At 35.9% G+C, this 24,844-nt stretch overlaps 1 protein-coding gene across 8 annotated transcripts in view; it reads left to right on the top strand.

The window, feature by feature from the left end:
• PPP1R12A (protein phosphatase 1 regulatory subunit 12A) overlaps positions 1 to 24,844 on the top strand; it is a 159,967-nt gene that overhangs the window by 32,885 nt on the left and 102,238 nt on the right. For all 8 annotated transcript variants that reach the window (XR_007456738.1, XM_049626003.1, XM_049625997.1 and 5 more), the window contains exon 2: positions 19,719 to 19,849. Coding sequence is in view for 7 of the 8 variants with exons in the window: in XM_049626003.1 (XP_049481960.1) it covers positions 19,719 to 19,849 (131 nt within the window). In the remaining variant the exon portion in view is untranslated. The remainder of the gene's footprint in view (positions 1 to 19,718; positions 19,850 to 24,844) is intronic.

Below are 24,844 nucleotides of genomic sequence, written 5' to 3'. Positions count from 1 at the left end.
GATCTTAAGGGGACTGGAGGAGATTTAGAGTGGCAAATATAACATGATGGGAATTCAAGGAAAAGACCAGTGTGTTAGTAGAACATTACAGTGAGGTTAGGGTCAAGTTACAGGGGACCAAACAACATGGTTTCATGTTTTTCTAGCATTGCTCAACAGTATCTGCACAAGAGCACAGAAAGCAAGTGGATGGTATTGTTCAGCCCTGGAGATTGGCAGGAGTTAAAAGGGATTCTGTGCTGGTGAGTGGATAGTTAAAATAGAAAATAGGCAAGTAAAGCCTGTGAACGGTGGACTGGAAATAATTAAAATGGGTCACGAGGCAGGAATTCACACTGAGGACCCCAAAAAAGAGAATCGGTCAAAAGAGGGAGGAAGATGGTGGGTGGGGTACTGTGCTTTTCTCTGGGAATTCCATCGTTCTGAGATCTTAGAGGTGAGTGACATTTGGAAGTGATGGCATCATCCTCCACCTCATCCTATCAGCCAGAAATTTGAGGCATTCTTAAAACTCTTAATCTCTTTCTCAACAAGAGCATTTTAATTCTTGAGTTTCCATTGTGAAGATAATCTAAAACGTATGAACATGAGTAGCTAGGTAGATGGGTAGACAGACAGATGAATGACTGTTTTTCAACTGAACACTGCTTCTTAGTTGTAGTTGCGTACACTTGCATTTATGTTGCGTTTGGTGCCAAATGCAACCTTTAACAATCATAGACAAGTGAGGAAAGACCTAGATGGATTTAATGAAAATGTCATGTTTGCAGTGGGGGAGGGTCAGTTCCTAACCAGATAACATCACAGCCCTCTTTATAGACTAAAGAAAAAAACAGTGAGGAAATTTATAAATTTGTTTTGATTTATGTATTTACTACAGCATGCATAAAGGCCTAGGTTTATGTTCACAGTTATTTATAAGTAACATAATAAAAATAATTTCAGTCAATTTTAGGGAAGTCTGTGAGAATTTTTTTTTTTTTCCTTTTAGAGGAATCCCCTTATGTTAATCATTTTTGACAAATACTGTTGTACTTAGTAAATGTAGTCTCCTTAGCCTGGTCTATGGGGCCGGTTACAGGCTTCCCCTCTCATTTCTAGTTAATTCTCCCCAATCACCTACCATCCTTTCTTGTACTGTACGATCCTTAACAAATACCAAGTGCTGCTTCCCTTTTTAGGGAAATTGTTTCAGCTTTTGCCATTTCTTAACCTTAAAGACATAGATTAAGTTTCTCCTAGATGCCAACTCCTCCCTACGCTGTTCTTGTCTTCTGAGATCCTAGAAACTTCCATCTTAAATAAAGATCATCTTATTTCCTGTTTGGATCCCCAAATAACCATATATTTCATAATCTGTATCCAGTGAGCTTCATGTGCCAAGCATATTGTACCTAATGAATGATAGATAATCAGTAGTTTGGGAAAAGATCTGAGTAGTGTAGCAGTGCTGGTGAGAGGTATGAAAGTCCCCAAACTGGTTTTGGTCTTCTGAAAGATGTTTTCAGGAAAAGGAAGTTTATTATTATGACCAAATAAGAGTTTTTGGGTTTAACTCCATGCCTTATTTATATAATCTGTTCTCTTATTAACATGAAATAGCTGTATCAGAAAATACTTCCATTTGTATCCGACATTAGCATTCTACTGAGTTTTACATATTGCTAGGCTCTATAAAATGAACTACTTTTCCATTCATTTATTATTTATTTATTTATTTATTTAGAGAGAAAGAGCACAAGTGGGGGAGGGACAGAGAGAAAGGGGGAGAGAGAGAATCCCCAAGCAGGCTCCACATTGTCAGCCCAGAGCCCAATTGGGTGGGGCTCGATCTCACAAAACTGAGATCATTACCGGAGCCAAAATCTTTAGTCTGAGCCATCCAGGCGCCCCTCTACTTTTCCTTTTTGTTGTTGTTGTTGGATTCTTGAAAATTAAATCATAAAGTACATCATCAGTACATCTTATTATTTTAAAGACCATGAATGTCCAAAGTTGTAAATCAAATATAAATAACATAAAAGTGAACTGTTATCTCAGGGTCTTTCTCATTTTCTTAGGGTCACCACTATTTTTTCCAGGGGCTCTGAAAGGATCAACACTAGTTGTGTTACCTGGTTGTTGTTGTTCTTTTTTTTTTTTTTATTTTTTTTTTTTAACGTTTATTTTTTGGACAGAGAGAGACAGAGCATGAACGGGGGAGGGTCAGAGAGAGAGGGAGACACAGAATCGGAAACAGGCTCCAGGCTCCGAGCCATCAGCCCAGAGCCTGACGCGGGGCTCGAACTCACAGACCGCGAGATCGTGACCTGGCTGAAGTCGGACGCTTAACCGACTGCGCCACCCAGGCGCCCCGGTTGTTCTTCTTAATCACATCCATGCAGAGAAAAGATTGCCAGTAACATTTATTAGTTGTTTTTTTTTTTTTCAGTAGTTGTCAGTTTTGATGTCATGTGGTAATAGGTCAGCCTTCTACGTTTTATAGGTCATCATTTGTATAATACATTTGTTTTATATTGGAAACTTCATAATGTAAAAAAAAAAAACCCTGGAAAATAAGCATTACTTCTAGAACTGTAACAGACATTGCAGAATCCACACACTTAAGCCACAGCTATTTTTACTTAGGAGAAGTTCTCACATAGTTTCTATGTGCTCTTATTTTAGGCTTAATTTTTTTTTTAATGTTTGACAAATTAAGAGCTACAAATTAAAATGAAGATAAGAAGCTATCAGATAGTTTTAAGAGGCAATAGATCAAAGCAAGATAGAAGGTAGAAAATCTCTTAAAAGGAAACATGATTTCCAAAAAGCATTTTAGGTACCATTATAGCTGCATTAATTATTGGCTATAAGGACATAGTTGTGTAACATCAGATTTTAATAGTTGGTGTCATAGTAGGTTGATGGAGAAAAATAAAATTATAATTTTTGTGCTTGTTAAAGTGATAAAGGAAAGTGTAACACTTTAGAGAAAGATTTCCATCGAAAGTATTTTTTAAGGAAATTTCAATAATTCATTATATACTCTTTATTATATATTTTCACTTGAATTTGATCATAGTGTTTTGTAGGAACACTTTTAGGATTCTCTGTGAGAATATATTTAAGTGAAACTAGAAAACAAAACAAAACTCTCTCATGTTAGCTTAGTACCTAAGTTTCATGTATTTTAGGGTTATTAGATTTGACTGTTGCCTAGGCATTTCCATCCATGGGAATCCCAAAGCCTTATATGGTCAAGACTTAGCTTTTAGACTTTCAGTGAAATGCAAGGCACCACTCCAAAAAAAGAAAAAAAAAAAACATAACTAGCTGACTTTCACTTTGTCTTCAGTACTGTCTTCTTGGCTGCTTTTATTACCACAGTAGCTAAATTACTAAGAACCTTATGTGCATTGGGAGTCTGTCTTACTAGTGGAAGGAATTCCTTTTGTGGCAGTAGTTTTATGCTAGAATGCTAATGTTATTTTAACAAAGTATTACATGCTGTTATATAATTTTCATTTTTTTTTTTTTTTTTTTTTTAAGGAAACTTAAAAGCAGTTCTGGTTTATTTTATCTCACTACAGGGGAGAGGAGAAGATGTGCATGTAGTGCAGTTGGAAAGTGTAGGTTTGATTACTGGCAGGTATTAGGGAAGTGAAAGTGAAATTATTTGCTTAGAGACTTTTCTTCCTTGGAACTTCTGATTAGGGGATACAGGTGAAAAAGGTGTGAACCTTCAAGAACAGCAGTGTTGGCGAAAAGGATTATTAAAACAATAACTTATTTCTACACTGGTATGATCTCCTTTAGCTCTGATCATTTTTGCTTTGAAGAATGTGATTTTTCTGAGTGGTCGTATCATGAATATCATTCATACATTTAACTCCAAGATAGTTTAATAGTTTATAGATATTAAAATTCTTAGTATCAATAGTTACACATTTTTCATGTACGAAAAGGTATTATTCCCCCTAACATTAGAAATTTCAAAATGTTTTGCAACCTCTCCATCTTCCCATAGTAAGTCAGATATGACATGGAAAAATTAATTTCTCTGATACATTCAACTATAGGTAACAAAGCATCAGCAACCTATTTCTGAATCCTACCAGTGAAGCTAAATCCTACTTGTAGGTTCCTCCATTTAACATTTGATTACTGATATATTCTAGACACGGTGTTATGAATACCTAATGCGATCCTTGGCTTTGAGAGCTCATAGTGTAGTGGAGGCAGGAGAGAAAAATGAATGTAAAGATAGTATATATGGGAAGATAATTGTAACACAATGTTTTAACTGTGTTAGGACAGATATGTGTACAGTGTTACAGAAAATGGAAGGAGAGAGTGATTTAACTCTAGTTACATTGAAATAGGCTGGGGAAAGCCTGAAAAATAAAAGCTAAAGATGGTTAAAAGAAGACTGAATTGAGGAGCAATCTGTAGGGTCCAGCAATGCCTCAGCTACTACTCAGGGGTACCCTTTATCTTCCAGAGAAGTTAAACATCCCAAACTACCTTAAGTCTTATGATCAGAAAGAAATGAAATTTCATTCTAGGGTTACTTTTTCTTGGCAACTGGACTCAATCCCCTCCTCCCATCAACCAGCTTTTTTGTGATGAGGCCTGAGAATATGCTTCCATAGAATTTTTAACACTGGGTTTTATCTAAAGACCCTTTATTGTCATGTTTACCTCAACAAAATCTTGTAGCCTTTGTCTTTCTGGCAAAGTTACCTATGTGTTAAAAAGTCTTTTAGATAACTGGAGAATCATCCCCAAAGATGAAAATCTGATGTGTAATGTATTGAGTCAGCCATGTTAATCGTTGAATGTGTAGTATAGATAAATAATAAAAAGATCTTTCAGAAGTTTCTGGTTCCATGTAGTTATTGGTACATAAAATCTGCATATATAGTTTTCCCATAAAAGTGAAAAATAGTATAAAGTTATGAAATATCAATTCATATTGATTATTTGTATCTGAAAGAGACTTGGAAGTTACAGTGCAGTGGTAATGCTTATTTATTACATTACAAAGGGATTGTGTCTGTTTGGGATAGTGGTCCCAGACTGAGTGCCTCAGCTTGGATGTAAAAATAGATTGTGGTGATAAAAATGGAGTTTAGTGGGAAAACGGACTTTCTGACATGTTCTGCAGTAAAGAAATCTGTTTAATCCAGTATTCTCTGAATTTTTAGAAGTTTTTAAGAACAGTTGGTCAGAAACCATTTATTAACTTTTTCAGTTCAGTAGTTTCATGGAAACAGTAAATTTTTGTGATAAGTTGCTTTAAGAAGGGCTCCATAATGACAGTTGTTTCAGGAGGCATATTGAAAATTTAGGTATTCTTATTTCTGCCATATTATTTTCTCTTGACTGATGGAGATCTACATTTAAAGGAATGTAAAAACTTTATTATATGTAAATGTAAAAGTACTAGCATCTTCTAACATTTTGGGGATAAATTATTTAAATAGATTATGCAATAGAAAATCATACATACCCCTTCCCCTCAATGTAAAGGAATGTATAAAAGATTTTTTTCCTTTTGTTCATATGCCCTCTTTCGAAAGTAAATATTAAAGGAATAATAGGGTTTTTAAATTTACGATCGCTCTGCTTAGTTAGAAGGTTATTCTTTTATACCTTTTTACTCATCAAACATGTACTCACTGGCACATTACCAGGAGATTGTTATTTACTTATTCTAAAGGTGTAATTTCAGATTGTTCTGACATACTCAAGAAATGAAGGGTGGCCCAGTGTGATTAGAGCTTTGAATTTGTGGAAATAGATAGGTCTAGATAACTGGATAGGCCTACGTAATTTATAATTCCTAGCTTAAAGGACCAATGATGGCATTTACAAGGAGTTGAAATATATGAGAAAAGACAAATTAGAGATTAAGTAGAGAAGGGAGCATGATGTTTGGATACACACAAACTGAAGTAATGAAAATTGATATAAATGCCTTCTACTTTGATCCAAAATCTAGTAATGCAGCCGCTGTTTATTGCTATATAACAGATTACATCCAAACTTAAAATAATGGCTGTGGCTTATCTAGGTGCCTCAAGATTGCACATGAGATTGCCCTCAGGCAGTTTGGCTGGGACCACAGTCTTATCTGAAGGTTTAACTGAGCTGGGGGGTGGGTAAGTAGTAGGGATCCATTTCAGAACTTACTCATGTTATTGACCAGCTTTGTTTGCTTGCCACATGGGCTTCTCCGCAGGACTGCCTCTTGACAAGGCATTTGAGTTCTTCCAAGTTGTGAGTGATCCAAGAGAGGGAAAGAGAGTATATATGACATCCCATCACTTCTGCCCTGTTCTGTTTGTTGGAAACAAGTTCAGCCTACACTCGAGGGGAATTTACACAAGGGTGGGACTGCCATGAGGCAGAGATCATTGCCATCTTAGAGGCAACCTAGAACGCTAGCAAGCTAAAATAAAATGTTTATGGCATTTTACATCCCTCAATTTATATTAGTAAATACTTAACCATTGCTTCCTATTTACTATGCTTACTACTTTGCTTACTAGTAACTGTTTATTTCTCTTACTGTTGAGCAAAGTAATTGAAAATTGATTATATCTTTGCTCATTTGCTTTTGTTTTTCACACTCTGCTCTCCATTTGAATGTTTGATGCCCCTCTTATTTTGTGACTTGGAAATAGTAACTCCTACTTCCTTAACTCATCCATCAGTGGTCCCAGAAATACAGAATAGCTTGGTAGTCTAAAATGGAAAATAATAGTTCATTAAAATAACCAACTAGGGAGCCCCTAGGTGGTTCAGTCAGTTAAGCGGCTGACTTCAGCTCAGGTCATGATCTTGCAGTTCATGGGCTCCAGCCCTGCATTGATTGGGCTCTGTGCTGACAGCTCAGAATCTGGAGCCTGCTTTAGATTCTGTGTGTGTGTGTGTGTGTGTGTGTGTGTGTGTGTGTGTGTGTGTCTGCCCCTCCCCCACTCATTCTGTGTCTCAAAAAATGAATAAACATTAAAAAAATTTTTTTAAATAACCAAATAGGATTTTTTTTCTTTCCTTGGCCCCAGAATTATATATTCTTAACTTCATCTTTGATACTTTTTGCCAAATCATATCTGAATATAGCAGAACTACTAGGTTCTCAGCCTGTCAGACATGTCTTTGCTTTTTCCTTTTTGAAAAGGATGCAGGGATATGGTTTCAAGCCTTGGTCTATTTCTTCCCTGCAATTTCTCCCCCATCTGTGTGACACAGGGGCATAACCAAAAAAGTAGTCTCACACAAATCTTCCCAAATCTTTCCCCCTTTCCTCAATTTGGGTTTATAACTGTCTATCTATCTATCGTATCTATCTATCGTTTTTAAAATTTAACATTTTTGAGGTTTCATAAAAGGTATACTGCAGTAATCCAAGTATACTAAAATACAGAGAGGTTATGTTGTTTTGTGATTTTATCTATGTATATGTTTATCTTTTTTTTTTTTTTTAATGTTAATTTATTTTTGAGAGAGAGGGAGCGCGTAAGCCGGGAAGGGGCAGAAGAGAGGGAGACACAGAATCCGAAGCAGACTCCAGACTCTGAGCTGTCAGCACCGAGCCCAATGCAGGGCTTGAACTCACAAACCATGAGATCATGACCTGAGCCGAAGTCGGATGCTCAACCGACTAAGCCACCCAGGCACCCCTGTATATGTTTACTTCTAATTAGACTGAGTTGCAGGCAGGATTTGGCTCTTTAATTTTGAACGAGGCACTGTGTTACATGCTAATAATAATAAGTGCCCGACGGATGTTGATTATCCATAACTAACCATCATTTAGGGAACATTATTTTAGGACCTCTCCATGCAGACCATTTGACATACTTTTATTAAAAAGAATACATATTACATATACTGTTTTAATTAAAAAGTGTTAAATTTAGTTTTGCTTTAATTTACCAAAGAAAATGACTGAAGACTGAAGTAATGGTTAAATTTTAGGTTAGATTTTCTTTATCAGCCACGTACTTTGCTTGGATACTCAAATTAAATGTTCCTTTAAGACTAAGAAAATAGTCTATGAATACAGTGACACAGGATTTTTTTTTTAAAGACCACATCACAATTTTAGAAAGATTGGACTATTCTCTAAGAAAGATTAAGATGTCATTACTAATCCATTTTTGTCTTCTCTCCCCTCATCTTGTTTTGTTAGCTATATTAATACTTCTACTTTGTTGGAATTTATAATATTTAGATTATTTTTTATTGATCCTTTGATCATCTTGTCTTGATTTCTGAATATATTTTGTCTAGTTTCAGTTACCATGGATATCAGAGGTTCTCAATCTAGTCTGTTTTTACAAATTGGATGGGGAATTTCTTTAAAGTGGAAATTCCTGGGCACCACTCTCAGATTCTGATTTCTTCTCTCTTTCTTCCAAATTCAGTTGAAGTACTCAAATTTTATAGCATTTATCATACCTCTTTTTGCTATTTGTTTAGTTACCTGTCTTGCCTGCTGGGCTCTGTCTAAGCTCCGTGGGTACAGAAATCTGGTCTATGTCCTTTACCAGGGCATTTCTAGCATCTAGCATAGTGTCTGGCTGAGGTGGACACTCAATATATTAATACTTTTGAGTTAATGAAGAATCTGCTCTTTATCAGCCACATACTTTGCTTGGATACTCAAGAAATTCGTCAAGAAACAGCTAACAACTGCGTAAAATGTTTTGTTTTGGAAAGCCATACGGATTTTATGTCCTCACTGTAGAGATGTTTTTGGAAAATAACTCAATGACTTTGACTTCTGTTAATTAACATTTTGCCATATATTCTTCCAGACTTTTAATTAGGCATATCAATGGCAAGAATGGTATCCTATTCTACATATTTTTGTAACCTAGTTTTTTTTTTTAATTTAATACAAATAGTAAGTAGATGTTATTTCTTCTCATGAAACTAAATTATTTCCTTGTTAATATATACATTGATTAAACCCCTCTGGATCAGTTGCGCGATCACTTCTGATAAAAGAATGTAACAAGGAAAATGGCAACCTGTGGCTACCTTCTATTTCTAGAGCTCAGACAATAATGAAACCTGGCAAAAGATTTATTTTCTCCAAAAAATTTTCTTCAACTCATCTCTACTCCCATACTGAGTTTTCTTTTTCTTGATTAATGCTATATTTCTTTGAAAATTGCTTATTATTTTTCTGCCTTATCTGCTTATCTTATTTTCCTAATTAGATTATAAGCATCCTGAGAACAGTATAAGATCATTACATTGCTCATTAACAAAAATTTATTGGGTAGCCCTGTTAGGTATTGTGAAGTATATAAGGTATTTTCTATTCTTAAGGGATTGTCATCTAATTCGTAGAAAATACTTGAACACATGAAACAATACAGCAAGCCTCACACAGTACTTAGTATAGTTTTATGTACACATACACGCCCTATGCCATAAATGTCTACTTGTTAAGAAGTTAGCACTTTGTTTTGATTCATATTTCCTATATGCCAGGCACTGTGCTTAAAGGAGACAAAGAGAATATACTCTTTAGTGCTGTTCCTTGCATTCACCAGAATAATCAATAAAAATTATTAGTTAGAGAATGATCCTGAAGTTCAATTCTTTTTAGATCCCTAAGGATTCTAAACTTTAGAAGAAATGCTCTTCCCTTCCTGAGTCCCCAAATAAAAATGTGAGCCTATAAAGATCTAGGTTTCACTTACTACTTTATAGATCTTTATCAGTAAAGGAACTATACAGAGCTGTGTAATAAAGTAGATAAAGGATATATTTCAGTCTTTGAATATTTATATTTCCCAGTTTTTAGTGTTGTCTTTCAAATATGTAGTACTTGTTGAAGTATGAATGTTGAAGCAATACTTAGATTACTTTTCCCCTGAAAACTTTTTTTTTAGTCTCAAAGAAGTTTTTTTCAGATTTTTTGAATAGTCTGTTTGCCATGTCTAATTTATTCAATCCACAAGTATATATTGGATCTTCTCTTCATCAGGTATGTGCTTCCTTTATTCTCTCTAGAATACTGTATGTACATAAACCTCAACTTTACTTAATCCAAATGAAGAATTTCCCATGGTCCAGCATTGTGTACAATCTGTGTTTTAAATTTATTATCCCAATCATTTTATCATTTGAGTATATGACTTATTATGACATAGGATAAGTTTTTATTTTTACATCTAGATTTCCTACCTGCTTGTATGATAAGAGTAGAAAGGGCAAAAATATTTGAAACTTAAATACAGTGCTAAACTTATTTGTTTTCAAAACTAAATACAATTGACCTCCTAGGATTATACATGCTCATTTATTTGCCAGTCTTAATGCAAGACCAAGGTATTTATTTTTTTATTATTCAGTAATGGAGTACTGCATAGAGTTCTTCATTGTTTTTTTCTTTTTTTTTTTAATGTTTGTTTATTTTTGAGAGAGAGCTAGTGGAGGAGGGGCAGAGAGAGGGAGGCACAGAATCTAAAGCCGTTTCCAGGCTCTGAGCTGTTAGCACGAGCCCAACGTGGGGCTTGAATTCATGAACCATGAACCGTGAGATCATGACCTGAGCCGAAGTCAGACGCTTAATTGACTGAGCCACTCAGGTGCCCTCATTGTTTTTCTTGCTTAAACCACGTCTGTAATTCATCCTTTGATAGTCCAAATTCAGTTTTCTTTTAAAATAAACAAAAACTTGATTGGATTATCTCCAGTTCAGTTCTTTAAGCATTCTCACCTGACATCTGTGTCACTGAATGCTTAGGGCATGGACTATTTTCTAGTATATCTACAAATTTCTGTTCCCAGCAGTTGTACAGAATCAAGTCTTCCTTAGTAAGAGTCATAAAGAATTGTGTCAAGGAAATGATTTAGAGAACTTCCATATTCAAATTCATTTGTTAACTGTATTACTAATGACTAGGCACAAATTGTAAATGTTTCAACTAATTGACTAATTACATTTTCACTTAAGTTCTCTAATGACATTTATACAACTAAATCTTTTCTCTTTTCTCTGAGTTGTATATACTTTGTATGAATGAGCTTATATAAAACTTTTAGGGGTGCCTGGGTGGCTCAATTGGTTAAGTGGCCGACTTTGGCTCAGGTCATGATCTCATGGTTTGTGAGTTCGAGCCTGCTTCAGATTCTGTGTGTGTCTCATTCTCTCCCCCACTCCCACTCATATTCATTCTCTCTCTCTCTCTCTCTCTCAAAAATAAACATTAGAAGAAATTAATAAAAAAAAATTTTCACATATGAAAGCTTGAAAGAAGCCTGAAATCCCAAGATATCCTTTGTGTATCTTTTATAATTTAATCGTCATCTTAGAAATAATTGTGGCTGGGACTTTTACCAAACTGGTACTGAAAGGAATATTTGACAAGTCTCCACCATTTGACCTTGTTTTATAATTTACAGAGGGATGAAAAAGTAAATTATAGATAAGAATATTAAAAAAAATTTTAAATGGGGGTGATTTAGCATGTGGATTATGTATCTGCAAACATAAAAGTACTACTCTAAGTGCTTTCTATATTAATTCATATACCTATCATAGTAAACTTTTGAGGTGGGTACTATTACTATCCTCGTTTTCCAGAGTAAACTGTGGCACACAGGACGTTAAGTAATTTACCCAGCAACACCTGGCTAATAAGTGGCAGAACTGGGTTAATCCTGCACAACCTGTCTGTAGAGTACACACTTTAAAGAAAACCACTTTCGTGAAAAGGAATATTATAGTATTAGAATTTGTTTCAAATGCTTCTAATTTCATAATTGTGATTTTACTCAGTTGAATTACATAGTTGCTAAACATATTTTTTATTTCTCTAGGAATGAAATTTAATGATTTTTCAAGCTATACATGCCCCACCCAAAATCTGTCTTTAAGCTATGGATTTTGTCTACCTTCAGCCAACATTGTGTAGTTCCTTTATTCATCTCTTTGTTGTTAGGCTTTTCAACTTTTTTCTTAAAACGTGGGAAACAAAGGTTGTCCTTGAGCTAACTTGCTGAGATAAAACAGATGTTTTATGTACTTGAACTAGTTTGTTGAATTAGTTTACAGCTCAAGTTGGCAAAGCTGCCTGAACCTGGACTAAATGACTAAAGTGTCTTCACACAGCCATTTATTATTGGCAATTACTCTGAATATGTATTCACCAAAAATTTAAGCTATGTTCGATAATATTTTGGAGGTATATTTGAGTCATTCTGTTTCTTTCCATATATATGGCTTATTAATAAACTGACTACATTTTAGTCAGATATTTAAAGTCAGCAAGTCATGTGTCTCTTAATGTGCTACATGTGTTAGCGTTTGATTCTCTTAGCGACAGTATTTTTATGGGTGTACTTCACTGGTTTCTTGTGTATGCTTTATAAATGTTCAGGAGAACACTTTGAACAACTTGTACCACAAACTTGAGATTCATATGTAATGTATATTTTGTGACAGTGTTTTTAGCATTTAATTAATATTAAAACATTTCAAAAACTTAGTAAATTATAAACAAAGGAAAAAGCAGATTTAACATTAACTGCTTTAGTATGTTTATTGGTGTTTCTTACATTATACTGACTTAAGTATTTTAAATCAGAATCAGCAACGTTTCATTTTCAGGAATCACCTATACCCATAGGTTAATTTTTTCAAAGAGCTGGCTGAGGGGGGTTGCCTTCTTAAAATAGAGAAGCTTTAAAAATTAACCATTTGTCTTGAAAATCTTTTCTCTTCAATATCAAAGGTTTACTCATAAGGTGGAAAATAAACTTTATTCTAGATCCTGCCTACCTTCATCCTCACTATATGTGATTTGGCATCTTCATACACCACTTGTCACTTGTTCATATGTTAAGCTCTGGGATAGAGCCTCCTCCAGGAGATATTCCCAGACTATCACTATTCCTTCTTAGTTCTCCTTTTCTGAGCTCCCATAATAAGTAGTGCACAGCCCTGTAACTATATCACGTTCCTCTTAATATAATCATTTAGTTGTGTATTCATCTTCTGGTACTAGTGGTAATCTTCTTGAGAACTTTCTCTTTAACTTACTGAATAAAATACTTTTGTGTTCCAAGTAAAATATACAGATAATTTAATATTAACATTTCTCTTACTGTTTTCATAATCACTTCTCTGCATCCTCTCCCTGAGTGATTTCAAGCCCCATTGTAATATTATCTTAATGCAGATAATTCCCAAATTGATGATTTCATCTCACATTTTATTTTCAAAGCTCTAGGTCTGCATATCCAGTTGACCACTAGCCACTAGATATGCATGGTTAGATAGGTATACAGACACCTATAAATTCAACATATCCAAAGCTATGAAATCATTTTCTTTCCTCAACCTGCTTCTTGAACCTGTAGTATCTATTTTCGTGAATGGCTTCTCCCTGTCCCTCACCCAAATAAACCTTGCATATTTTCTCTTAAGTTTCTCATAGATCAGTCTGTATAACTGGTAAGACTCAGTTCAGGCCCTTCTTTTTTCATATTGCTTCCAATAATCTTTCTAAAATACTGTTCTGATCATGTCACTCCTCTGCTTAAAAACTCTTAATAACTCTTTTCAAACATTATCTACTTAAAATTATAAAATGTTTTCTCCTGCTTTTCTCTGTACTGCTGAATTGAGCCATTATTACTGATGGGATGTGTTGTACTCTTCCCTTTATGTGTGGGAGTAGAAAGTGGAATGAAAACCATCTCTAGCATCAAATCCTGTCACCTCTGCATTATGTTCAGATCTTTTACCTGGAAAAGACCTTTTAGCACATAGCTTTATCCTGTTTTATAACTTAATACTCTGTGTATACCTCTGGATGATTTACTTAGTTTATTCTATGCATTTTTTTTTTTTAATTTTTTTTCAACATTTATTTATTTGTGGGACAGAGAGAGACAGAGCATGAACGGGGGAGGGGCAGAGAGAGAGGGAGACACAGAATCGGAAACAGGCTCCAGGCTCTGAGCCGTCAGCCCAGAGCCTGACGCGGGGCTCGAACTCACGGAGTGCGAGATCGTGACCTGGCTGAAGTCGGACGCCCAACCGACTGCGCCACCCAGGCGCCCCTATTCTATGCATTTTTAAAATCACAGTGCATTTGCACAGGGAAGTTCCTTCTAGTTGAGTTGCTAGTTGAACAACTTATATATAATCTTCAAAACGTTGCCCAAACATATACCTTTTTTTTTTTTTTTTTTTTAAAGTAAACTGTATCCACAATGTGGGATTCAAATTCTGACCCTACATCTAGAGGCACATGCTGTACCTACTGAGCCAGCTAGGTGCCCCTCAGACATATACTTCTTTTTTTTTTTAATTTTTAATTTTTAATTTTTATGTTTGATAGAGAAAGAGCACAAGTGGGGGAGGGGCAGAGAGAGAAGGAGGCACAGAATCTGAAGCAGGCTCCAGGCTCCGAGCCGTCAGCACAGAGCCCAACACGGGGCTCGAACTCACAAACCACGAGATCAGGACCTGAGCTGAAGTCGGATGCTCAACCCGACTGAGCCACCCAGGTGCCCCAGACATATACTTCTTAATGAGACCTATATGGACCATCTTAGTCCTGAGAAGTTATCTTTATGTCCCAATGATATTGTAGTACTTCTCTATCTACTGCTGTTATGCCCTAATATGATCATTGTTATTTATGGGCAAGCCTGCCATATTGCAGTGTGATCCTTCCGGCTTCCCTATATTTCTAAGGCTTTGGCATATATACTTTTTAGTATACATGATAAGAAGAGTAGCTAAAGGAATTGGGGATATTTAGCCCAAAAGAGAGTATGTGAGAATTCTGGGGTGAGGGTGTTCATCATATTTAAAGGTTATCAGTTAAAAGAGAGATTCCATTTAATTGTGGAGTTTCAGGGACCAGGGGATAGAAATTAAAGGAAGATCTATTTTAGCATGTACAATTTAGAGAAAGATAAGTAAAGTGTCTTATATTGGAGGTAATACATAGAGTAGGCTTTCAAAAAATAGTAGCCTGTTAATTTTTTTTTTTAACCTGAGATATAATTTGCAGTAAAATACATGGCTTTTAAGTGTGCAATTCAGTGAATTTTTGCATACGAATATGCCTAAGTAAAAATCAGAAAGATAGGGAACATTTCCAGTCCTCCAGAAAGCACCCCCATGCTCCTCTTATTTCTCCACAAATTTGACCATTTTTCTGAACTTCAACACCAGAGATAGTTTTGCCTAGAAACCTACAGTATGTATCCTTTCTGTCTACCTTTTTTCACTCATCTATGTCTGTGAAGATCATCTGTGTTGTTGAAGGTAGCAGTGGTTCTTTTAGTTTGATGTTCTTTTCTCATTGATGTATAGGATCCTATGAATAGAATCTCCTCACACACATACACTCCACTCCATTTATTTATCAATTCTTTTGTATTTTTATACTAGAGTAGATATTGTCAAATGGTTTTTTGAAGTTGTATGAATTTTACACTTTAACCGACGGTTTGGTTGTTTCTCCATATTATAATACAGTAGATTTAGCATTTTTCTTTTAAGAATCAAGTCTTGGGGCACAGGCTGACTGGCTTAGTCAGTGGAGCATGTGACTCCTGATCTCTGGGTCAAGTTGGAGCCCCATGTGGGGTGTAGGGGTTACTTAAAAATAAAATCTTTTTAAATTTTTTTATTTTAGAGAGAGAGAGCATGCACACGAACAGGGGAGAGAGACAGAGGAGGAGAGAAAGAGAGGGAGAATCTTAAGCAGGCTCCATGCTCAGCGTGGAGCCCAGTGCAGGGCTCAATCCCACAACCCTGGGATCATGACCTGAGCTGAAATCAAGAGTTAGATGCTCGACCTACTGAGCCACTCAGGCACCCCAAAAATAAAATCTTAAAACAAAAAAAAGAAGTCTTAAATTTTCTTATGTAAATACTGCCTATTCAGTGTAAACATTTTGGAAATAAGGAAAAATTTAAAGAAGAAAATAAAAATTTGTCTTAGTCTCACAGCCAGTGATGACTGTTAACCTTCAGTGTATATTCTAGTCTTTTTTGTACATATTTCTTAGTAAAATTGTAATTATATTAGGTAAAGTGTTTTTGTGTCCTGTTTTAAAAATTTAACAGATTGTGGGGTGCCTGGGTGGTTCAGTCAGTTAAGCATCCCACTCTTGGTTTCGGCTCAGGTCATGATCCTACGGCTTCATGGGTTCAAGCCTCACATTGGCTCTGTGCCAACAGCAAGGAGACTGCTTGGGATTCTCTCTCCCCCCCCCCCTCTCTCTCTCTCTCTCTCTCTCTCTCTCTGCCCCTTCCCAACTCACATGCTTTCATGTTCTCTCTCTCTCTTTTAAAATAAATAATCAGATTTGTATTAGATGTATTTATCAAATAAGAGTTTTATATTTTTCAATCGATGATAAAAGAATACTGTTTTGGAGTCTGGAAAAATTAAAGCAGGCGGAATGAAAAGGGTGATAGAATTAAATCAGTATCTTTTCTTGGGGCGCCTAGATGGCTCAGTTGGTTAAACTTCCAACTCTTGATTTTGGCTCAGGTAATGATCTCACTGTTTGTGGGATTAAGACCTGCCTTGGGCTCACACTGATAGTACAAATCCTGCTTGGGATTCTCTCTCTCCTCTGTCTCTGCTCCTCCCTTCCCACCCTTTCTCTCCCTCAAAACAAATAAACATTAAAAACAAAAAATCAATGTCTTGTCTCAAGGAAATTTAATGATTAAGCATTCAAATAGATCTAATATTAATTCAAGCCACTGTGGATCATTAGCTATCTCAAATAATGTTTTATAGACTACTTTCTAATATAATAAATAGAATATGGATGTTTCTTGTTTTGTTACTAGATAGCTGTGGTTCTCAAATCTCTCCAACCCTTTCTTTAAACCCCTGCTTCTTGAAAAACAGATTTTTCCCCAAGCAGTATATACTTGAAGTCCATATGAATGTTACTTATGTATATTCATTTAATATCTGCTATGTGTAAGGTACTATTCTGGGCACTATGAAATCTTGCCATCAGAATCCTTTAACTTGTTCCAAGGGGAAGAATCAGATACATATAATCTTGGGCGCCTGGGTGGCTCAGTTGGTTAAGCCTCCAACTCTTGATTTTGGCTCAGGTTATGATCTTCACAGCTCATAGTTCGTGGGATTGAGCCCTGCATTGGGCTTTATGCTGACAGCATTCTGCCTGTTTGGGATTCTCACTCTCCGTCCCTCCCCTGCTTGCACACATTCTCTCTCTCTCAAAATAAGTAAATAAACATTTTTAAAAAAAATAATCTTAAACATGTTAGGGAATTTTAGAGATATATAACCTACCAGCTTCTTCTGTCCACTTGATAAATAAAGATACTAGAGCCTGAAAAGAAAGATTAAAATACTTGTCTAACACTATAAAATTTGTGGCATTGCCAAAGTTAGAGCCTAGAACCAAAAGCTATGATTCCCTGTCAGTGCTTTTCCTACTTTGTACTTTGTCCGTATTGCTTTTCTTGACACCAACTCTGTCATTTTTTCCCCTAAGAAAGTGCTACTTAGGAGTGTTTTTGGGAGGCACGTGGGTGGCTCAGTCAGTTAAGCATCTGACTTTGGCTCAGGTCATAATCTCATGGTTTGTGAGTTTGAACCCTGCATGGGACTCTGTGCTGTCAGTGCAGAGCCCACTTCATATCCTCTGTCCCCCTCTCTCTGTCCCCTCCCTGCTTGTTCTCTCTCTCTCTCTCTCTCTCTCTCTCTCTCTCAAAATAAATAAACTTTAAAAATAAATAAAAGTGTTTTCTTTCGCTTCTATGGTGGGCAAAGAAAAACTGGTTTCATTCATACAGCACGCTGTGTAAGTGCCTAGAATTTATGATATCCTGTTGCTGAGATTACAGATAGGCAAGAAATATGTTGATAAACTATGAATATCTGTGGAAAGCAGTGTTAAGTGTGGAAAAAGATTATATTTTTTAGAATCTAAACAACTGTTAAGAGTGCCAGCTCTGTCATCTCGCACCTGTCTGGCTTATTCAAGCTACTTAATCTCTGAATCTTAGCTTTCTCATCATTCATCTGTTAAGCCCCTACCGCATGCCAAGAACCATATTAAGGTGCTGCAGGTAAAGCAAAATTCTTGTTTCTTACGAGGGTTTTTGTGAGGATAATGTATATACATCAGTAAAATAAAGTACTTGTACTTACTGGCACAAAGTAAACATTGATAAAAGTTCCTTCTTACTTACTGTAAGTTCTCAAACTTTGTCTCAAGACCACTTTATACTCTTAAATTTTTTGGAGGGGTGCCTGGGTGGCTCAGTCGGTTAAGCATCCAACTTCGGCTCAGGTCATGATCTCGCGATGCATGAGTTTGAGCCCCATGTAGGGCTCTGTGCTGACAGCTCAGCGTGTGGAGCCTGCTTCGGATTCTGTGTCTCCCTCTCTCTCTCTGCCCCTCCCCCACTGGTGTCCTGTCTTTCTCTACCAAAAATAAATAAATGTTTAAAACAAATTTTAGTTATTGAAAGATCCCAAAGAACTTTTGTTTCCGTAGTGTGAATATATTACTATTTGGTGATACTAGAGGTTAACACTGAGGATTTTAAGTATTTTATTAATTCGTTTTAAAATAGAATTACTGTGCCTGTGTTATATAAATAACATTTTAAAGTTAAAATAACTGGTTCACTTGCTCCTAAAGGGTTCAATTTATCATGGACAACAAATACTGTTGTTTTTCTTGACAGATTTTGTTCATTTTTAAGAAAAAGTATGACACAAATCCAAGTTAGACTAAGTATAGTTTCTCGTTTAAGTAAAAATTGTATTCCATGGAAAAAGTGGCTAGTTCAACTTGCATCTTAGTTGCACAAGTACTTTTCCTCAGGGCAGTCATTATACTTGAAAGAAGTGTTTTTTGCATGCTTCATATTTTGTTCCAAAGAGTACTAAAAAGATGTGTATTTCCGGGGTCAAGATTTAATAAGATTTATATTTTATACTACTTTAAGGACATTCATAAGTAAAAAATAGCTTTTTAAAAGTTTGTTCATTTTGGGGTGGGACAGAAAGAGAGAATCCCAAGAATCTGCGAATCTGCTGTCAGCACAGATCTTGATGTGGGGCTTGATCTCACAGACTGTGAGGTCATGACCTGAGCTGAAACCAAGAGTTGGAGACTTAACCACTGAGCTACTCAAGCTCCCCAAAAAATAGCTTAAAAAAAAAAACAATGAGTGCATAGTGGCGAATACAGTGACTTGTTAGTGTAGTTTCTTTGGCCACTGTCTTGATTGTGCTAAAGCACAAGCAAGTTTTGCCACTGTTGCTTTATGCACTCTCAAGTGCACGTGTCAACACAATGAAAAGGTGAAATACCATCTTAGTATTATTTTAAGAGTAGTTTTGGCATTGTCAGTTTCCTGAAAGGATCCCTCCTCCCTCGACAGATCGCATTTTGGGAGCCAGTGCTATAAAGCCAGTGCTTTATTACTGGTACTTATATAATGTTTTGATTGTTATCATTTTAATATGTACTTATTTTTATCGTGAGATTGGCACTGTCTAGTCACATTAGTACCATTGACCTGTTTGATGGCAATACAATCAAAATAGCAGCACACTGACAGAGAATATTTATGTTATAAAAGTTGCAAAGTAGGGATTTTGTTCTATGGATGTATTATTAGGAGCATTGCTTCATATTTTTTCTGATTGTGCTTTCTGTTTTGTTTTTAGGCTTGCATTGATGACAATGTTGATATGGTGAAGTTTCTGGTTGAAAATGGAGCAAATATTAATCAACCTGATAATGAAGGCTGGATACCACTACATGCAGCTGCTTCTTGTGGATATCTTGATATTGCAGAGTAAGCCAGTTCTGTGTTTACTTTTATCCAAATATCCAAACACTATTTTAGAGACCTGAGATTTTATAGAAATTGGTGTTACTGATAAATGAGTGAGCTCTTATATTACCTTAATTCATGAAAACTATTCTTCCCAGGAAGAAGAATAAGCAGTTCTTGGGAATTCATATATTGAGTCTCTCATTGGGAGTTTATCTTCCTGTCTTCCCACCCTCTTTGGCTTTTGGTACTTTGTATTGATATGAGTAATGGTACACTTCTCCATTCCCATCTCCTTTTATTTTGAGTACATGTAGAGCATTGTCAAATGATTCAAAGTTAAATTTAGCAATCTAGCCTATCCCTGTGTAATCTGAGTTGTTAGGAGAAATTAACAATAATTCTCAGTTAAGTTACTTTGGTATAAGGAGAATATGATACAGAGTTCTCCAATTAGTCTAAACATTTATACTTTGTTGCTATTAAGATTGTTTTCTAAAAATACGTGTTTTAGAAAATTCAATGAGAAATGGTCATCATTCTTACCTACCTTTAATGGGCAGGTACTTTCCAAGAAAATCTGATTCTTCAAACAGTTAACAAGGAAGTATAGTTATCCTGACAAAATAATATTTTCACTGAACTATTTCATTTTGTGTTACTGTGTGTCCAATACCATAAACAGGTTTTATTGTCTATCTGCTCACATCAAAACTTATCAACTGATAATATCAAATATGGGAGTTCTATTTTGTGAATCTCTTTTAGTAAGCCTTAAATATTGTTATACCTTTATTTCATTTTTCTCCCCATGTGTATTGGAGATAGGATACATCATTTTAAAGGGGAGGCATTGGTTGGTAAATGAGAAGTACTCTGGCCTAGGAATCAGAAAATCTGAGTTACTTGAGTTCTATTACTGCGTATAACACTAATTACACTTTATTTTCATCTTTTCCTTTCTGGGCCTTAATTTCTTTATGTGCAAAATGAGGAAGTCTTTTGTCATTGCAAAAACAGTAATGTTCGTTTATAATTATAATCATGGTTCTCAAGTTCCTTAATTCCTGTCTGTTTTTTTCATGCTCAACAGAGGACTTGGATCTCTTCTTCATAGAAAAAATAGCTAATGTGCATTTATCTTAAGCTGTCTGTAAATATTTGGTACTCAAGTTCTGGAGTCAAATGATGTGAATTTTGAATGTTTCCTTAGCCATTCTCGGGGTGTGACCTTGGGCAAGTTGCTTAACTTTTATATGCTTCTGTTTTTTTCCTCTTTCAAAAAGGAATAATATTGCTTAGGATTGTTGTGAGGGTTAACTGAGTAATCCATCAAACAAAGAATTGGCACATTGGAAATACTCAATGTGTGTTAACTTTTGACCGTTACACTGTCTCTGGGGAAATGAAAACCCAACTTTTTCTCTTAAGATGTTTAATCTTTGTGTTTCTTTTTTTGTAATTCATGCTTCTGAGTTTGAAAAGACAATAATAATCACCCTGAATAATTTCTTCCACTTGATTGATAAACCATTGTGTTGGTTGGGATGATTTTAGCTGCAATTAAATAGTATCAAATTTAAAATGACCTAAAGAGTAAGAGTCCTTGGGGCGCCTGGATGGCTCAGGTGGTGAAGCATCCACTTTGGCTCAGGTTGTCATGATCTTGCCGTTTGTGTGTTTGAGCCCTGCGTGGGGTTTTGTGCTGACAGCTCAGAGTCTAGAGCCTGCTTCAGATTCTGTGTTTCTCTTTCTCTGCCCCTCCATTCATGCTCTCTTTCTCACTCAAAAATAAACATTTAAAAAAAAAGTAAGCATCCTTGTGCTACAGTATATGATACAGTTTAGAGGAAGAGCATTCAAGTTAATTAAACTGCTTGGTGAAACCTCCAAGGGCGTCTCTCAGGTTTTTTTCTTCTGTCTTCCCCAAATATGAACTTTATTCTTAGCTTTGTCCCCCTCCTGGTGACAGGATGATTGCCACAACTCCTCAGTTGTATTATTACATATGCACATCAGAGGGCAAAATAAAAAGTGGGTAGAGTGTGAAAAGTATCTTCTCCATATTTTGTGTATGTCAAAGAGGGGAACTTATCCAAGAGAGTCCTCGGACTGCATCAGATTTCCGCTTTAGGGATTTGTGTTGGTCTGGTCTTGTCACTTGCCCATGTCTACCCTGGGAAAAGCAAGTACTTGGCATATTCAGTGTTTTGCATGTCAGTAAATAAGTATGAGGGGGAGTAAGCAGTCTGCTGCAGGTGTTAATATTTTCAGTAGAAAAACCACAGCTTTTCATTTTTTAGAAGGTAGGCTATGGAACAAGTGCTTCATAGGACTTAATACAAACAGAAATGACCTGGTTTAGCCAAGATTGAGTAGAGTTGTGGTGATCTACCTTTCTTTAGGCAGTTTGAATTTATGGCTGTGGTATAACTAGAGTATCTGAATGCATACTTTGAACAAAATTAGAAGAATTATGACTTTGTTGCTCTTTCTGCCTTCTTTTATTAAATAATAAGAATGTTTATAAAAGACAATTTAACTCTGATAAATATTGACTGGGTTATTCGTTAAGGTGATAGTCCATAGCCCTTCCAAATACATGATTATTTTTATCAGCATTATCTTTTTTACCAGTTAATCTCACTAATATGAGAAGTTAATGAAAACCTATTTTTCTTTGGTCTAGAAAAAAATAGCATGGTGGCTTAAGAGCTAGGGTAAAGATACCCCCAAGTCAGAGTATTTATAGAGTAAAAGAAGGCCCTATTAATAATGATGTAGAGGGGCACCTGGGTGGCTCAGTCGGTTGAGCGTCCAACTTTGGCTCAGGTCATGATCTCGCGGTCTGTGAGTTCGAGCCCCGCATGGGGCTCTGTGCTGGCAGCTCAGAGCCTGGAGCCTGCTTTCGATTCTGTGTCTCCCTCTCTCTCTGCCCCTCCCCTGCTCATGCTCTGTCTCTCTCTCTGTCAAAAATAAATAAACATTAAAAAAAAAAAATTAAAAAAAAAATAATAACAGTTATAAGCCAGGAAAGACCTAGGAAATTTGGGTCACTCTGCCAAATGAAATATTTGAAGTTAAATTTGTTGTAAATCCTGATTTTGTTTTTTGCAAGCTATGTGCCCTTGGCCAAGCTACTTAGCCTCAACGATTAATACTATTTATAAAATAGGATCTGGCTTCTTCCTACCTCTTATTTCTCATAATGCTTTCGATATTTTTCACTCTCTTAATACTGGACTACTTTTAATTTCCCAACATTCACTGCTGGTTCACGTTAATGAGTCTTTGCTTATAGTGGTTCATTTGCTTTATTTCTTTATTTTACCAGCTCCTGCCAAACTCTCAAGATGCAGTTGTATGTCATTTCTTCCAGAAACTTTTCTGATAATTCCTGGCATCTCTACAATGTATCAGATGTTTACATGCTTCTTTAGGAACTGCTTTATGCACAGAATAGTTCTAATTCATCCCTATTGAAATGAGAGATGAAACAAACAATGAAGCACACATAGTTTACTCTGATGCCTTAAGTATGATTTGGATACAGTGAGTTCTAAATTTTTGACCCCTGGGGGCTCCTGGCTGGCTCAGTCGGTGGAGCATGCGACTTGATCTCAGAGTTATGAGTTCAAGCCACATGCTGTGTGGAGATTACCTTAAAAATAAAGTGTATAAATAAATAAATAAATAGATAATAAATAAATAATTTCGACCTCTGTTGGAGATAGTACACAAAGAATATGAGATTACAGTTTAGTTTCTAGACATTTAACAATTTAACATCTGGTTTGTAGCCTAGCAGGAGCCAAGTGAATAGATGAATGATAGCTCTTTGTATTCTGGCTCAATTGTCTTACCTTTTCACCAAAATAATTATTCTCAACCTCTCCCTGCTTTGAATAAGGTAGAATTCTTAGGGAAAACCAAAAATAGAGATTGTCTAATAATGCCCCTTCTCCAGAGTGCATTAGAGGAACAATAAAGGTGGTGAGTTTGGGGACTTTTATGTTAATGCTCAGCATATGTATTGTTTTACTGAATACTGATGAGTCGGTTTTGAAATGTATGCATTAACATCATTCTTTTCCTTTGGTGTGCTGAATTGTATCTGTACCTAATTCAGCTGTTGAAGCCCTACCTAACACCCCCAGAACCTTGGAATGTGACTGTATAGATGCAGCCTTTAAACAGATAATTAAGTTAAATGAGGCACTTGGGGGGGGGGGGGGGAGGGGGCAATTCAGTCTTACTGATTTCCTTAAAAGAAGGGGAAATTTGGATGCAAAAAATAGAGACATCTGGTGCATGCACACAGAAAAGACCACATGAGGACACTGAAATATACTTAATGTGGTTAATGATGTTACCATCCTTATTGATTAGTAAATTATGTATCTTTGGTCATCAAGAATCTCTTCCTCTTGGCTTCTAAGACCTTGGGATATGACCAGAGAAAATGATCTTTCAACCTTTCTTGCTCTCTAGTGTTACAAGGTGCTCCAGACTCATTTTTTTTCCCTCTGCCCTGGGTCTGGAATTGCCATTTCCCCAAAGAGCCCTGTTCTTGTAATGGGTGCTAGAAGTACTCATTGCTACTGAGTTGGTCATTGCTTCAGATTCAGATTTGGTACCAAGGTGTTTTCCTTTAACCTCTTCTGTCTTGTATCAGTATTTCCTTTTTCCCTATACTTCTGTTGCCAGGAACTGTAAGATTAACACGCAATTACTAATTTGCTTCATTATTATATATTACACATACATTAGACTACTTATAACAACAATACCACTAACAACAACAATAGGATTACCAGAAGCAGTTTGAAGTTTTGTGTTTTGTTTGTTTTTTGGCAGAGGTTAGGAGGTCATTTCTTTTTGTACTTAAGGTATCTCGCTTCAAATATACCATCAAATTACTATGTACTGAAGTCACTTGAAATAGTTCTTTTCTTTGTGGTTATGCTACCAACTAGATATGCCTATTAGGTTGATTGTTTAACTTTATTTATTGTT

The sequence above is a fragment of the Panthera uncia genome, chromosome B4 (assembly GCF_023721935.1).
Source record: "Panthera uncia isolate 11264 chromosome B4, Puncia_PCG_1.0, whole genome shotgun sequence".
NCBI lineage: Eukaryota > Metazoa > Chordata > Mammalia > Carnivora > Felidae > Panthera > Panthera uncia.
This window is presented reverse-complemented; position numbering and strand designations above follow the sequence as displayed.